Below are 13,281 nucleotides of genomic sequence, written 5' to 3' on the forward strand. Positions count from 1 at the left end.
GCTAATGCATTCTCAAAAGCTCCATTAGTGATGGATGTACCTGAACTTCAACCTGCCAGAGCAACAGTAACTGCTTGATTTATAGTCGCTCGGCATGAAGAGGCAGCGCATTTGAAAAGTCGTTTAAGAGGACCCTGCAGGTGACTTTAAACTGTAGCCTGCATAAAATGCTTAAGTCAAGCTTACAGGGAGTGCCTGGGAACAGATCAGGTCAAATCTGTGCATTTGTTTAGGCGTTCATCCAAGTAAGAGTTAATTAAAGACATTTTTTTTGGCAAATCAGAAAAAGAAAACCTGAATTCGGATAATAGCTGTTTTATTAAGTATATTTAAATACATCAACACAAACCTGTGTATAGCAAAAATAATGTTATACAAACCTAAAAACAACAGCAAACAAGCTTACCAAAAGAGCATAATTTACATCAGAAAAATACTGCACTTTTCATATGAAACAGTTGCTAATAAAGATACATTTGCATAATTAAAACAGGTAATTCCTTAGAATTGACAGCAATCTGTGTATTTAAAGGATGGCCAATCTGAAGTACAGAGTGGAGTGAAATGGCAGGGAGGTACAGAGAGTGCTATGTTAACACAGGTCTAACATACCGATAGGGGTACTCATGCAAAGGCTGCAGGCTGAAAAACGCCTTCGATACTTTCAATGTTCAGCTTTTGTCTCTCTGGCACATGGTGTGATTTATTTCTGTAGTGAATCACAACAGCTCAACAGTCTAAATCTGCTCAATGCTGAAAATGATTCTGATATTTTTATTTAAAAAAAGGAAAAAAACAGAGATTGTTAAATCAATTGCAAAGTAACAGTGAAAAATACTGCTTTACATTTATATATTTATATATCTAAGAGACAATATTATGTTTTGTACTTTTTACATATTTCTACATTATAATACAGTGTATTTCTTGTCACAAATATTGATTTTTCAGCTTAAAAAAACCACAAACCTTTCTCAACCAACTAATAAACACATTTGTTCCTTTGCATTGTACAGAACAGCTCCGATGTGAAGACAGGTCCTTTTATCCTGAACAGTACAAATCTGCATTGAAATTTGGCACTTGACGATAAAAAATATACTGCATTGGAAGGCTGTTTTACCAGCACATCGAAAGCTTTCCTCAGACACCAACAAGGCACCGTACCCACTTTGTTTTACAGTTGATTTTGTTTGTTTTTTTGGCACAGGATTGATTTTTAAAGTACACGGACACACAGGTACACTGACTATAAGGCAGTGCTTTATATTTGGCAGCTTTCGGAGCCCAGAGGCTCGCTTGATCTCTGGCGGCTAAAGAGGACAAGGATATAACGATAAGATTTGTTTTACTGTCTCCTGATTAAGGCTTAACTGGATTCAACACTATGGACAAAAGGTCTTATGTAGCAGTGCAATCAGAGTGTAGGAAGATTAGCTCTTTGCATGATACTTTTTTCCCAGATTACAAAAGAATTCAAGGCTACTCTTGGTAAAGTCTGGACGAAAAGCTAATCAGCTCTTTGAGTAAATGGCTGAAAAAGCCGAACAGGCTTTTTACATTGATCCTGAGGCACTATTAGTTATCAGGTTAACTTAAGTCTTTGGTTAGTTTGTTCCTGCTTAGCTGGCTGCATGGCTCTCTGTCATTAGGAGTGGCCGCTCCTGCTCAGGGTTTGGGTCCATCGCTTTGAACGGGCTGTGACTGTCTGCACTGAGATCTTGAGGCTCCAGCAGAGACTGTTCCCCTCCTTCACTCCGAGCTGCTTCCTCACGCCCCCTTCTCATTCGCTCCTCCTCTTCCATTCTCATTCTTCGCTCTTCAGCCTCAATTTCCTCTGTGGTCGGAATGGAGTTCTTCTTGGGTCTTCCCTTGGGCTTCGTTGGGGCCTCGTGACCTCCTTTGAGCACCTAGAATGACACCCAGACAGTCTTAGTGGACTTCTTTCGTAATAAATAGCAGCAGAAGTCAAAGGCAACGCTGGCTATTATAGTAATTAAGAGAGGACATATTGCTGCTGGCTGCACCTTGTGCACCCATTTATCTCTAACGATCTCAGGTCTTTTTTGTTCTCTGCATTGTTGACCCTTCCACAAAAGTGTTTGCTCTCGCTGCAATCATCATCCGTCAAACCGCATTTTGCCTTCCCCGCTCCCCCGCTCCCTGCCTCATTGCCATCTACCATTCCTTTTTATTGCACTGACTAAAAGCAGTTAACCAGCAGCACCTGTGAGCTGACGTCAAAATTTGGGGCCATATTTTTTCAAATAAACCTTTCTAAGATTTAGAAATTATAACACTGAGATTCTAAGAGGTTCTTTCAGACACTTTTTCAGGCCTCCCTGAGAAAACACAAATTATTCCAAGACATTCGTTCTTGATTGGCACCAACAAAAGATTTCACTGATTTCCTTGTCATATGTTTAAACTCAACATTTAGAGTTGTCTTTGAAATTTAAACAGATTTGGTCCTGTCAAAACCTGTTCTCTTGTCTTTGAGAAAACACTCTTTTGACAGATATTTGGTTTGATAGAATCGTTTTAAAAGGAAAAATGATCGTGCTGCGCTACCTCACAGTCATTTTTGGAGAGCATTTATCCTTCTGAAGCATCACTTCAGCCAATCATTTGGTACCCTGGCCCCTCACTCTCCCCATCTGCTTTTGGCAGTCTCGTCATGTGACAAACTCATGAAGAAAAATGGGGACTTTTCTGCTGATTTTATCTCCATAGCAACTGTTTTATTTTTTAGTCATCTGGGAGTGACAAACAACCCTATAGCTATGTCCGAATTCCCACCCTAACTACACAGTTTACTGCCTAGTAAACTGTGAAGTGCCCTGAATTTTACAAGCAATTCAGACATCATGCTCACTATTTTATTTATTTATTTATTTATTTATTTATTTATTTTAACGGCTGATATGACGTCATCAATTTCAGGAAGTTAAAATCTAATATGAGCATTTTGCGACAAATATTTATGAGTCTATTGTCTTCTGAAGATAAAAACGTTGATGGTTCATTTAAAAAATAGATTTAAATACATTTTTTTGGCAAAAATTGTTCTGACGCAATGCATTGTGGTCTATATTCGTCAGTGAGCATCGATGCACACTGGTTTTGCGCAGAGACTTCTGGGAAATTTCCAGGACACTCGATTTTGGAATTGTAGATACGGACAGCACTACAAAATGGCAAACGCACTATACAGTGCACTATAAAGGGTTAGGGTGGTAATTCGTACACAGCCAATGTCATTTATCGAAGAATCTGCAAAAGTAAACCTTTGGATTTCCTTGGAAACTGTTTTTTTTTTATATATCCACGCCCACCTTCCCAATATGTTGCTGTCGTATGTCATATCGTTTCCTTCAGCTTGAGCAAATTATTCATGTTTTACATTTTCCCAATGTTCCCAGTAACATGTGCAAGCAACTGAGCAAAGCTACTTTTACGAGCGCGCCACACAAACGCCGTTCAAAATCAACAACTTCCAAGTGATACTCAAGGAGTGAGGAGGCGACAGATCAAAATCCCCATTTTAAATTTGCAACTGGTACTTCAGGGGTCGTTTTTTATTTGGAAAATTAAAGATGCCAGCCACTTCCCTAAGTCAAAGGTAGACAAAAATGTGGTTCTGGTTGTAGCTTTAATCTGGTAGTATGTGTATGAGATTTGGTAAAGATCATTTTAACAAGAGGTTCATTTTCCCATATTGCTCAAAAATGTGAAAGTTGACCCAAAGCTTTAGTTTCATTAGCTTTTTTTTTAGCACCTTTAAGAGATTTTGGCCCCATCCGTATTTTTTATGGTTTTTCTCCTGTGATTTTTTACATACCAAAAATTTATTTTCACCTAGGAATGTACAAAATGTGGTCATGTTGAGCATATGGCATTTTTGCTCAAAGGTGCAGTAAGAAAGAAGAATTTTAAAATAATATGGTCCTAATAAGTTGTAAAGGATTATTTTAAAAAACAAACTCACCATTTTCTTCCATTTCATCCGCCTGTTCTGGTACCAAGTCTTCACCTGAAGCTGTGTGAGCCCCAGGGACTGGGCCAGGTCTAACCTACAGAACCACAAGAAAAGTCAGCTGCACATTAGCCTCAGGGACTGTTCACATCCACAACAGCACGTATATAACCCTCCAGCGTCTTTCATTTACAGTGCAACACTAAAATACCGATGCGGTTGAATTGACTCATCGTTTGCCTTAAATGTAGATTTGCTTTTAGCTAACCTCATTTGACCTCTGCTGTTTATTTTCAGACTCAAATATCCCACAAGAAAAGTGTTTACTCAGATCAACTTTTAGTTATACAGATGTTACATAATCAGGGTGAAATTACATCATCGGAAAATTTGAATTTCATTGGGAAAGAGAAACATCTAACAAAAAGCCTTTAGGGGGAATTCTGGATTAATGTCATTCAGTTTTTCATCAGTGTCTTAAAAGCAGAAATCTATTTAAGTCTGCTAATATTCAGTAAAAAAAAAAAAAACATGTACGACATCTTTATTAAAAAAAAAGATCACATATGCATGTTCCCTATGCCTGAACTCCAGCAAAAAAACAACATTCAAAAACAGAAATGCAGTCTATCCTTGTGTCTTTTTTTGTAACTTCTGATCGTCTTTTTGTTTCATTTTATGATTTGTCATCTTGAGTGTTATGCTTCATTCACACCGGGCTAAACGCTCGATCGTTGACTAGCCCCAGGTGTTCAGACTGGACTATCGTTACCCGATACTAATGCATGTTGGAATAAGCTTGGTGTGAAATGTCAAAGCGTTGCAAATCTTGCTACAGACCAGACTTTTTCTTTCATAGCTCTTTTTCAATATTAGAAAGACTTGGTGTCATAGAATTCCAGCTGCAAACCGCAATTATTAATTTCTCCTCCATAGTAAATTTTCAAAGAGTTGGTACTTCTGTGAATTAAAAGGGACGCCATCCGTACGTCACTACCAAATCTGAATCCCTGACAGGTCAAAGATCGACCTGTTTTTCCTTTCCAGGCGCGCAGAGCCTGAAAACAGACTTAAAACTCGCATAGCTGCGCGTGCACGTGAGAAGCCCGAAACGCACATTTATGTGCGCTTACATAGACTTTTCATTGGGAGTGGTCCCTTGAACGCGGGCGGGGTGAATGTCACCTAAAATGCTATTAGTGCAATGACGTGTGCTTTTAAATGGTTATTGTGAATTTGTGTATCATATGCTGAACTGTCATTTGTTTTTTGGGGAAATTTTGATTTCACTGTTGTTGTTTTTTTCTTATGCAGCTGCTTGTGAATAAAAAATACTGTTGAGTTGTGTAGTTTACATTTAATCCATCATGTTCACCATTTCTTCTTCCTTTTTTCTCCTTTTTTTTGGCTAAGTCAATTCGATTTGATGTGAACAATGACGTGACAGGGTAAATAAACTGTCACTGGTTAAACAGCTGTGATCTGACTTCAGCCTGAAACCATTGGGGGATCGATTCGTTTTGACCCACAAGAGGAAGTGCACACCAATAGAAAACACTGAGGTTTCTAATATCCTTGAATCCGACATCAGCGCTCGAGTCTGACACTGTACACCTGCTGCTAAAGAGATGTGCACCGAGGTCACAAATCCAGTCACAACACTTTAATCTGGACAATTGAGAACAAAATCCCAAACGCATCTACCACATGTGGCGATGCATGACTAATTGGTCTATTGGTTGGTTTGAAACGCAATCCTCAGGAAGTGTAAGATAGGCTGAACAAAACATCCCTGTTCAGAGCGAGGGACTTATTGATAGCTGTTTTTTAAGTAGGATTTCCTCTTCCTTGGTCTTTGCCGGGTCTTTAAAAGTCAGACGTAGGGTTTTATTTTTTTTATTTACTTCACGTCCACCAAGCCTCCAGGGAACTAACTTATCTGAAGGGGAAACGAGAATCTAAGACTTAGTAGACGTGATCTAGAAAACAGACACACGCAAAAAGAAATCCCCGGGAGTTGCAGAGCAGTTTCCACCTGCTCATATCAAATGGAAGAAAAAAAAAATAGCACCATTGTGTGATGCAAAACATCAGAACCAAGTCCATCAAATATCCATCACACATGCATAATCTATATAATGTGAAGCAACTGGAGGCTTGGAAAATTAATTGTCTAAATGAAAGAACCCAATTATTTATGGTCATTGACTATCTATGAAGAGAGGAAACGCATCATGCTGTAGCAACAGCAGTGGAGTCACTCCCTTTAGGCTAAAAAAAAAAAACAATAAAAATAACTCATCACAAAACATATTTTAATGAGGCTGGTGACTATGTTCAATATAACGATACTAACAGATATAAAACAGCAAAGTAAATGAATTAAAACCAATTTGTGAATTACTTTTTGTTTTGTTTTGACGCACCACATGCTTTCAGAGCTCAAAACCACCTTGACCCAGAGCCAAGAAAAGGACAAGAAAAGTACGACTGTCTTTGAGTCATAAAATCCCAGGTTGAGCACAAGCCGTGCCCTTTGAAGTTATGAGAGGGTTCTCATGTGGATGTTTTTGTTCCTCAAGCTGGATATTTAATTAATTTTAAACACAGCCCAAAAGAAAAAAAGAAGAGTGGTATTTTGACAGGACGCTGTATTTTTGGCTCAGCTGTTTACACGGGTGGTTGGTTTGGATCAATGAACTGCGCTCTGCCTACAGGGCTTCTGCTTCAAGAAGAGACACGGAGTCTTTCAAACACCTCAAGGCAAGCCAGGATGGGCTGCATTTAATAATGCATCGTGGGACTTTGCAATCACGCAATCTCCGTGCATTCAACATAAAAAGTTAACAACACGTTGCATGACTTACTGGATGCATCCTATAATTTCCTTTTTTTTTTTTTCTTAAATTCCATGAATATGAACATAAGGTGGACTTAACAGCTCTCTTTGCTTCATGCAAAGGTTCACAAGCAGTTGAAAATTCCTGCCCGGCAGGTTTTTACTGCATTTTCGGTTCAGGTTATTATGGAAAAGCAGTTCGCCAGTTGAATATAAAAATAAGGTCCACAATAAAACAGAAAAATATGTTTTGACGCTGAAATCGGGGTCTGAAAACATGACCTTGAGCATGGAAGCAAAAAATACTGGCTTCTTTGCTTTTTTGTGGACAGTTTAATGTGGAGTGATTGGCAGTGAATGACTTAGCGCTCTTGTTTTGCTTGTCCTTCTCTTTTCGCTGACGGAGTGGAGCGGCAATCAGGAGGTTCGGTTGACCACTTGCATTTGTGACCTTTGGGTGTGCGTGCAGGCTGCACACTTTCAATGTGCTCTTTGGAAGTCATATACAGTACTGCAGGTTGAGTGGCATTGATATGAGCTTGGTAGCCTGAACATCAGGTTTATCCAATAACTGCAGAACATGTTTAACATATCATTGCTTTGAGGTCTTCTATTTTTCTTGGCTCGATTTTTTTTTTTTCCTTTTTTGTGTGGGAGGAACATTCTAGGGGTATTTAGATTGTGATTGTCGGAACTTTTCTGACCTGTCAGGTGTGGAGAGGTACTTCTGCTTCTGGAACTTCTTCTCCAGGCCCATCAGCTGCAGCTCGGTGAAAATAGTGCGGCTGCGTCTGGGCTTTTTCAGGCGCGGCGTGCCGCGCTCCGTCTCCGACTCGCTGCTGATGCTGTGTGGCGTCTGGCTGGGTGAGGGTTCGGAGCCCCGCGGAAGCTGCGGGGAAATCAAAGGCAGGTGCGAGTGGACTGCGCCCGGAGAAGTCGGCCGCGGCAGGTGGGGGGGCATGTTGGGCGGCTGCCGTGTGATGACTGAGATGAGTGGGTAGGCACGCAGTGATGAAGAGCCTGGAAAACATGTCAGAAAAAGAAGAAAAAAAACCTCTGAAATGACATTAACCATCCCCCTGAAGGACTAACTTGTGCTTTTCTTTTTAATATCGACCGCCTTTAAATTGTTGAGACAGGTTCATTTTTAATTGAGCTGTGTTTTTGTGGAAAGGTTTGCGATTTTGACCTCTTACACATAGAGGCCTGCGATCTCAGTGATGCAAACAGCGTTTAACACGGATCCTCTGAACCCTTCACATGACTGATGATTTTTCAGAGGTCACTAAAACAATTAACCGGCTTTCCCGGCACAAAACTCCACACTGGCACACGATTAATCAGCACATGGACACAGAAAAACCATGATAAAAAAAAAAAAATCCTATTTCCATATCTTCCTCAATTACTCATACTCAAACAGAAACATGTGAGCCAACAAATGCTGCAGACGCCTGAATCAATAAAAAAAATTGTGTTCGTCTGGAGACGAGGTGGAGAGGTTAAGGACCTGGAGGTTGTGACATAGTGGTTCAACCAAAGTGATTAAACTGTAATACTTCAAATAGAAAAGCTGTCCCTGCAGTTGCAAACAGATATTTGCTCATGGGGTGACAGGGATCAGGACACAAAAAAGATCGATGGGAGGAGGTAAAAATGTGCCTCATAAACTATCAAAAGTGTACAAAATGAATCCCTTCTTTGTTTTCCTCTCTAAACTGTTTTCATTTCTACTTTTCTTCATAAACTCAGGTGTGTGCGCGCAAACAAAATAAACTTTCAGGTATGCATTTCCCCCCCCTAAAAAACTACTGTAAGAACTTTAGATAGTCACAGTCAATGTTTTCCTGTTCACACACATCAACCATCCCTTTGGGCTAATCATGACATCATGCTAAAGCACTGAGGTCATCCCTAATCCCCGACTGTTAGATTGCTAGTTTGCAACAAGTCTCAGCAAGAGTATGTCTTTTCACATATTTCACGCTCTTGCACTCCATTTCTACCTTTCAGTTTGTCTTCTTCTCAGCCGTTTGGCTCAAGTCAGACCTGTCTTCTTCATCTGACCCTACGTTTTGTGCTCCTGGAGTTGGGAATTTTACACAGACGTATAATGATTTGTATATTTTTTTTTTTAACCTGCAGGTCAAGTGCCGCTGGTGTATTTTGGAAGGAAGAAACTTTAGTTTGACCTCACAAATCTCAGGAAACCTCCTGTTAGCACAAAGCGCCCGAGGGTGTTTCTGGACAGTCTTTCACCGGGACTGAGCGCTAGGAAGAGGGGAAGACTGAGGGCAAAGAAAGAAATGTCAGCAGTCCCGATGACTTTCCACTGACAGCGAAGCCAGCACTCTGACATGTTGTTGACAGCGCCAGTGTCCTGTCAATAGTCTACAAATAAACTGTTTGAGTAGCTTCAGGAACGCAACTCAGTGTTCAGTGTTGCTATACGAGAATATAAATAAGTATATATATATATAAAAAAATTATATATATATATATATATATATATATATATATATATATATATATATATATATATATATATATATATATATTTTTTTTTTTTTTTAAGATTTCTTATTGATTCATTTCTTTTTTCAAAATGTTACATTACAATTTAAAAACATTGCTTTAAGCAGAATTAAAAAAGAAAAAAAGTATCTTATTACACTAATTTAAAATGTATTCTTTTATTAGCTCCTTCATAATCCACTTTATTTCCTGTTATTTAAAAAAAATATTCTTCAACCTTTTTTTCTGTTCAAGGTGATAATAAATAAAATGAAGTCCTGGATTTAGTGCACGTGAATAAGCAACATATGGCATGAAAGGGTTCAATTCTTTTCAGAGCAAATAAATAAACAACATTTTTTTCTGACTGTTGTGTGGGTTTTTTTGTGTTTTTTTGCTGACATGAGTGAATTCCCTTGAGATAGTCAGAAATGTGTTGGCCCGTTGAAGCCACTAAACATGCAGGTTATGAACTTGTAAACACCTGCTCTCCTTTATAATGTCTTTTCTTCCTCTGAAACTTTTTTTGAAAGGAAAACAGGAATGTGTGCTTATCTGATTAGATGGAAAATCTACAAAAAGTTTTCATATGATGTGTTTAAATGATCCAGTGGCAACAAAGCAGCTGGGGGAAACATGCCGTTTCAGTTCTTGTCTTGCCCTTTAATCCCTTTCCATTTGAACGTCTTGCTTTCCGGAGAACCCACAATAGTAAAATGCAATTCACTTATGAAATATTATTGTACATTTATGAACAAAGGAAATAAATGTTTCCATCACCTTGAAGCATGAATTTCTATTTTAAAAAAAGTAGCTTTTGCTTCTGAGAGAAAGACACATTCTAGAGCAGAGCTTGGAAAAATGACGGCTGTCAAACATCGTCCTTGATGGTAAACAGAAGGTGTTTGCACACAGGTGTTTTTCAGCCTTTTCAAGTACAATTTCTGCTTAATGGAGACTTTATCGTCTGCGGCGGATTAGACTTGAAGATGGGATAAAAAGTTTTTCCTCACACGGATTTCTTCTTTAAGCCTGTGCTGCACAAGCTTGTGTGGAGCATCAGGCTTTTTCCATGCACATAATAGGTGGATGTGTGTATGTATTTGTCATTATCTTGTCATGGGAGATTACAGCACAGTTGATGTTTAAGCTGGCTCATGGCTTTTAGATAAAACCACTAAGAGCTCTGCTGGGTTGCGCTGAAAGACGAGCAAACCACATGGAGATGCGCATTGCTTTGCATTCGGCGGTAAATGGAGGCTTTGTGTTTGTGATCTAGCTAAACCTGCAAAATAATAATATTGAACTGAAAGGAATGACTTAATAATAATAATAATAAAGGGAAGATATGTGCCCAATGATTGAATAAAACAAGAACAACCTTGCTGTGTTCACTACGATATTCAAGGCATCACCTCTCAGGGTTTAAACAACGTAGAAGCCATTGCTGTTCAGGAGCCACGCAGGACCCAACAACCAAACATCCGGGACCAGCAGGCTTGCCAGCTTCTATATCAAGCCCCAAAAGTCATTGATGTTCTGGAATATACTGTGTCTCACACCCCTGTTGCTACAAATAAGTGGTGGGCCACTTTTTCGTGAATCGCAGAGTGGGTTACTCTATCCATTGGAAAAGATGGCTGCTAAAGCCCGGGCTACAGTATCCAACCGAACTGTCTCAAACTGATGAAGGGATCGCTTCGCCTATTTTTATCCAACCATCACTGTCATCATCAAATTGCAGTGGCTGTCATTTCAGACTTTTGAGCAATTACCCTAATGGTTACTGGAGTGAGCATCTTCTTTTCTGCTTTCAGGTGGATTGACAATCCAAGATGATAATATATCTAAACACCTGTGTGAAAATGCTGAATGTGGCCTGGGGTTAGTTCAGGATATCCATCCGTGCCAGGTGGTTTTGCAAGCATGCATCTTTTCTTTCCAGCCTCTTTCTTTGCTGTTGCTCTGGCACAGGTCACATTTTGTGACTGATAACAGCACCATCCGTGTATCCAAAGATATCAGAGTCATCAGGGAAAGTCTTTGGATTTGCACAAGTGTCATTAACCAACACAGAATTAGCGGGTTTTCTGGTTGGCTTCTTATGGACTTTTATTAGGGTGTTTAATCGCCTCCTAAGGCATTTGTCGTTTGCGTTCTAACAAAAGCCCTCAAGCATCCCTGCTTGTTACCGTTTCTGCCTTTTGGGAACGCGGATCATAGAAATAAATGGAAAGAGAAGAAGTTTATCAGGTGAAAAATATAGATTAAAAAAAAAGGAAATAGAAGCGCAAAATCAGAAAATTTGATTTTTAAAAATGCACAAATCCACAAAATAAAAGATCTAAAAAAACAAAAAAAAATACTACTTTTTGTACAAAGTCTATTAAAAAAACGCAATTTATAACAGAAAAATTGCCTCAAATTTTTAATATTCAGATTGATAAGACTTTTTAAAAGCTTCGCTAAACAAAAACAAGCTGTAGCAACTATAATTTTACAAAATAAAATAACAATAAATATAAAAAGAAAGGCTGTCAATAAATAAATATCTTATAAATGTTAGTTTACTGTGTTTTTATTTATTTATAAGTCGGAAGACAGATGCGCCTTACCCGGACACGAGTGGAGAGGCTTCGGTCGAACCACCAGCGAAGGGCACACCGAGTAGAGAGACAGTTTCTCAAAATAATCACACGTCTCCCTGGACAGAATCTCGTCGATCATGAACGTCTTGTAGCGTCGCCTGACAGCCTTCAGCTGCCCGGGAGAGGAGAGCCTCAGCTCGGCTTGGCAGTGCATGGTGTGTGCGTGCGCGCTGCGCCCCGAGTCTCCGCTGCGCCAAAAAGAAAAGAAGTGTCCCTTTTTTTTTTACGAATGTCTCGGCCTAAGAGGGTCTGTGAGGGCGAGGGCTGGAGCTCATGCGTTTGAACAGATCATCGTAGGATGTCGAAATGCTGTTTTTGGTTTGCTTTTCCTCTGAAGTGGTCTTCAACTTGAGTTGCGCAGAGCGCGTCAGTGGCACTGAGCTGTGCGCTCACACCCCGCGCTATATAAACCTCCCTTTACTCATCTCCGCAGGCTGATCCACGCGCGCGCGCTCTCTCTCTTCCTCACTCAAGGCCACGAACACTCCTCGACCCACCACGCTCACTTAACTTTCTCAACTTTTTCAACTCACATCCAGGGTTCATCAGATTAAGTCTGGAAGGAGGATGCGCGCGTTTTATTTCTTCAAAATGTCTGTAAAAACACAAGTTTTATTTTTATTTTTTTTTATAAATGAATTACTTAAATGAGTTTTCACATGAGGCCACAAAACAAAAGGCCAATCAAACATTTAATAGGCTATAGTGAGTCTAAAACAAATGAAAGCATTCACAATTTTATGTTTAAGACAAAGTGTAGGCTATTTTATTTCCATTCATCACAACTTTTTTTACAAGCTATAAAACCCCAGTGGAAACAATCATATTTATTAATAATAATCATCACAAATAGAAGTTTTTTTTTAAGTATTTAATTGGTGGGCTTTATGGTGAGCCACCGCAGGTGACGTTTATTATTAATCAACAGTTCGAGGAAACTCTTTTTGTTCCGCCACAGAACATTTAGAACACAGCCTTGAACAAAGAAAAAAAAGCGTCTATTAAACTTTAACACACTATGGTTGACTACATAAATAAATAAAAAATGGTGGTGGTTGAAGGTGTGCGCACATTTTATGTTTTGTCATAAAACAAAAGAAACTATGTTTTTTGTTTTTGTTTTCTAAAAACTTATCAGCTAAATGATTTATTCCGCTCATTGTTTCCTTATTTTAGAATTTCATGACTTTTTATTTAAAATGGCTCCTTTGAACACACACTTTTACATCAGAACTTTGTTTGTTTTGTCCAGAAAAGTCAGAATTTCGATCGTAAACCAAATAAAAAAAATAAAAATAAAAACT

At 39.1% G+C, this 13,281-nt stretch overlaps 1 protein-coding gene across 1 annotated transcript; it reads right to left on the reverse strand.

Moving 5' to 3' along the window:
• Positions 1-299: 299 nt before the first annotated feature.
• barx2 (BARX homeobox 2) lies at positions 300-12,377 on the reverse strand. The gene is made up of 4 exons (XM_004075900.5): positions 11,945-12,377; positions 7,520-7,835; positions 3,989-4,073; positions 300-1,910 (listed from the first exon to the last, which is right to left on the reverse strand). The coding sequence occupies exons 1-4, from the start codon at positions 12,129-12,131 to the stop codon at positions 1,623-1,625; spliced, it is 876 nt and encodes a 291-aa protein (XP_004075948.1). The 5' UTR covers positions 12,132-12,377; the 3' UTR covers positions 300-1,622.
• Between the last annotated feature and the right edge of the window lie 904 nt (positions 12,378-13,281).

The sequence above is a fragment of the Oryzias latipes genome, chromosome 13 (assembly GCF_053564925.1).
Source record: "Oryzias latipes strain Hd-rR chromosome 13, Olatipes_Hd-rR_3.1".
Taxonomy (NCBI): domain Eukaryota; kingdom Metazoa; phylum Chordata; class Actinopteri; order Beloniformes; family Adrianichthyidae; genus Oryzias; species Oryzias latipes.

Excerpts from the sequence above, each read along its gene's own strand:
- barx2 (XM_004075900.5), bottom strand. The coding sequence starts at position 12,131 with ATGCACTGCCAAGCCGAGCTGAGGCTCTCCTCTCCCGGGCAGCTGAAG. Across the intron at positions 7,836-11,944 it reads GCCTCTCCACTCGTGTCCGG|GCTCTTCATCACTGCGTGCC; the intron begins GTAAGGCGCATC and ends CATGTTTTCCAG. Across the intron at positions 4,074-7,519 it reads TACCTCTCCACACCTGACAG|GTTAGACCTGGCCCAGTCCC; the intron begins GTCAGAAAAGTT and ends GTGGTTCTGTAG.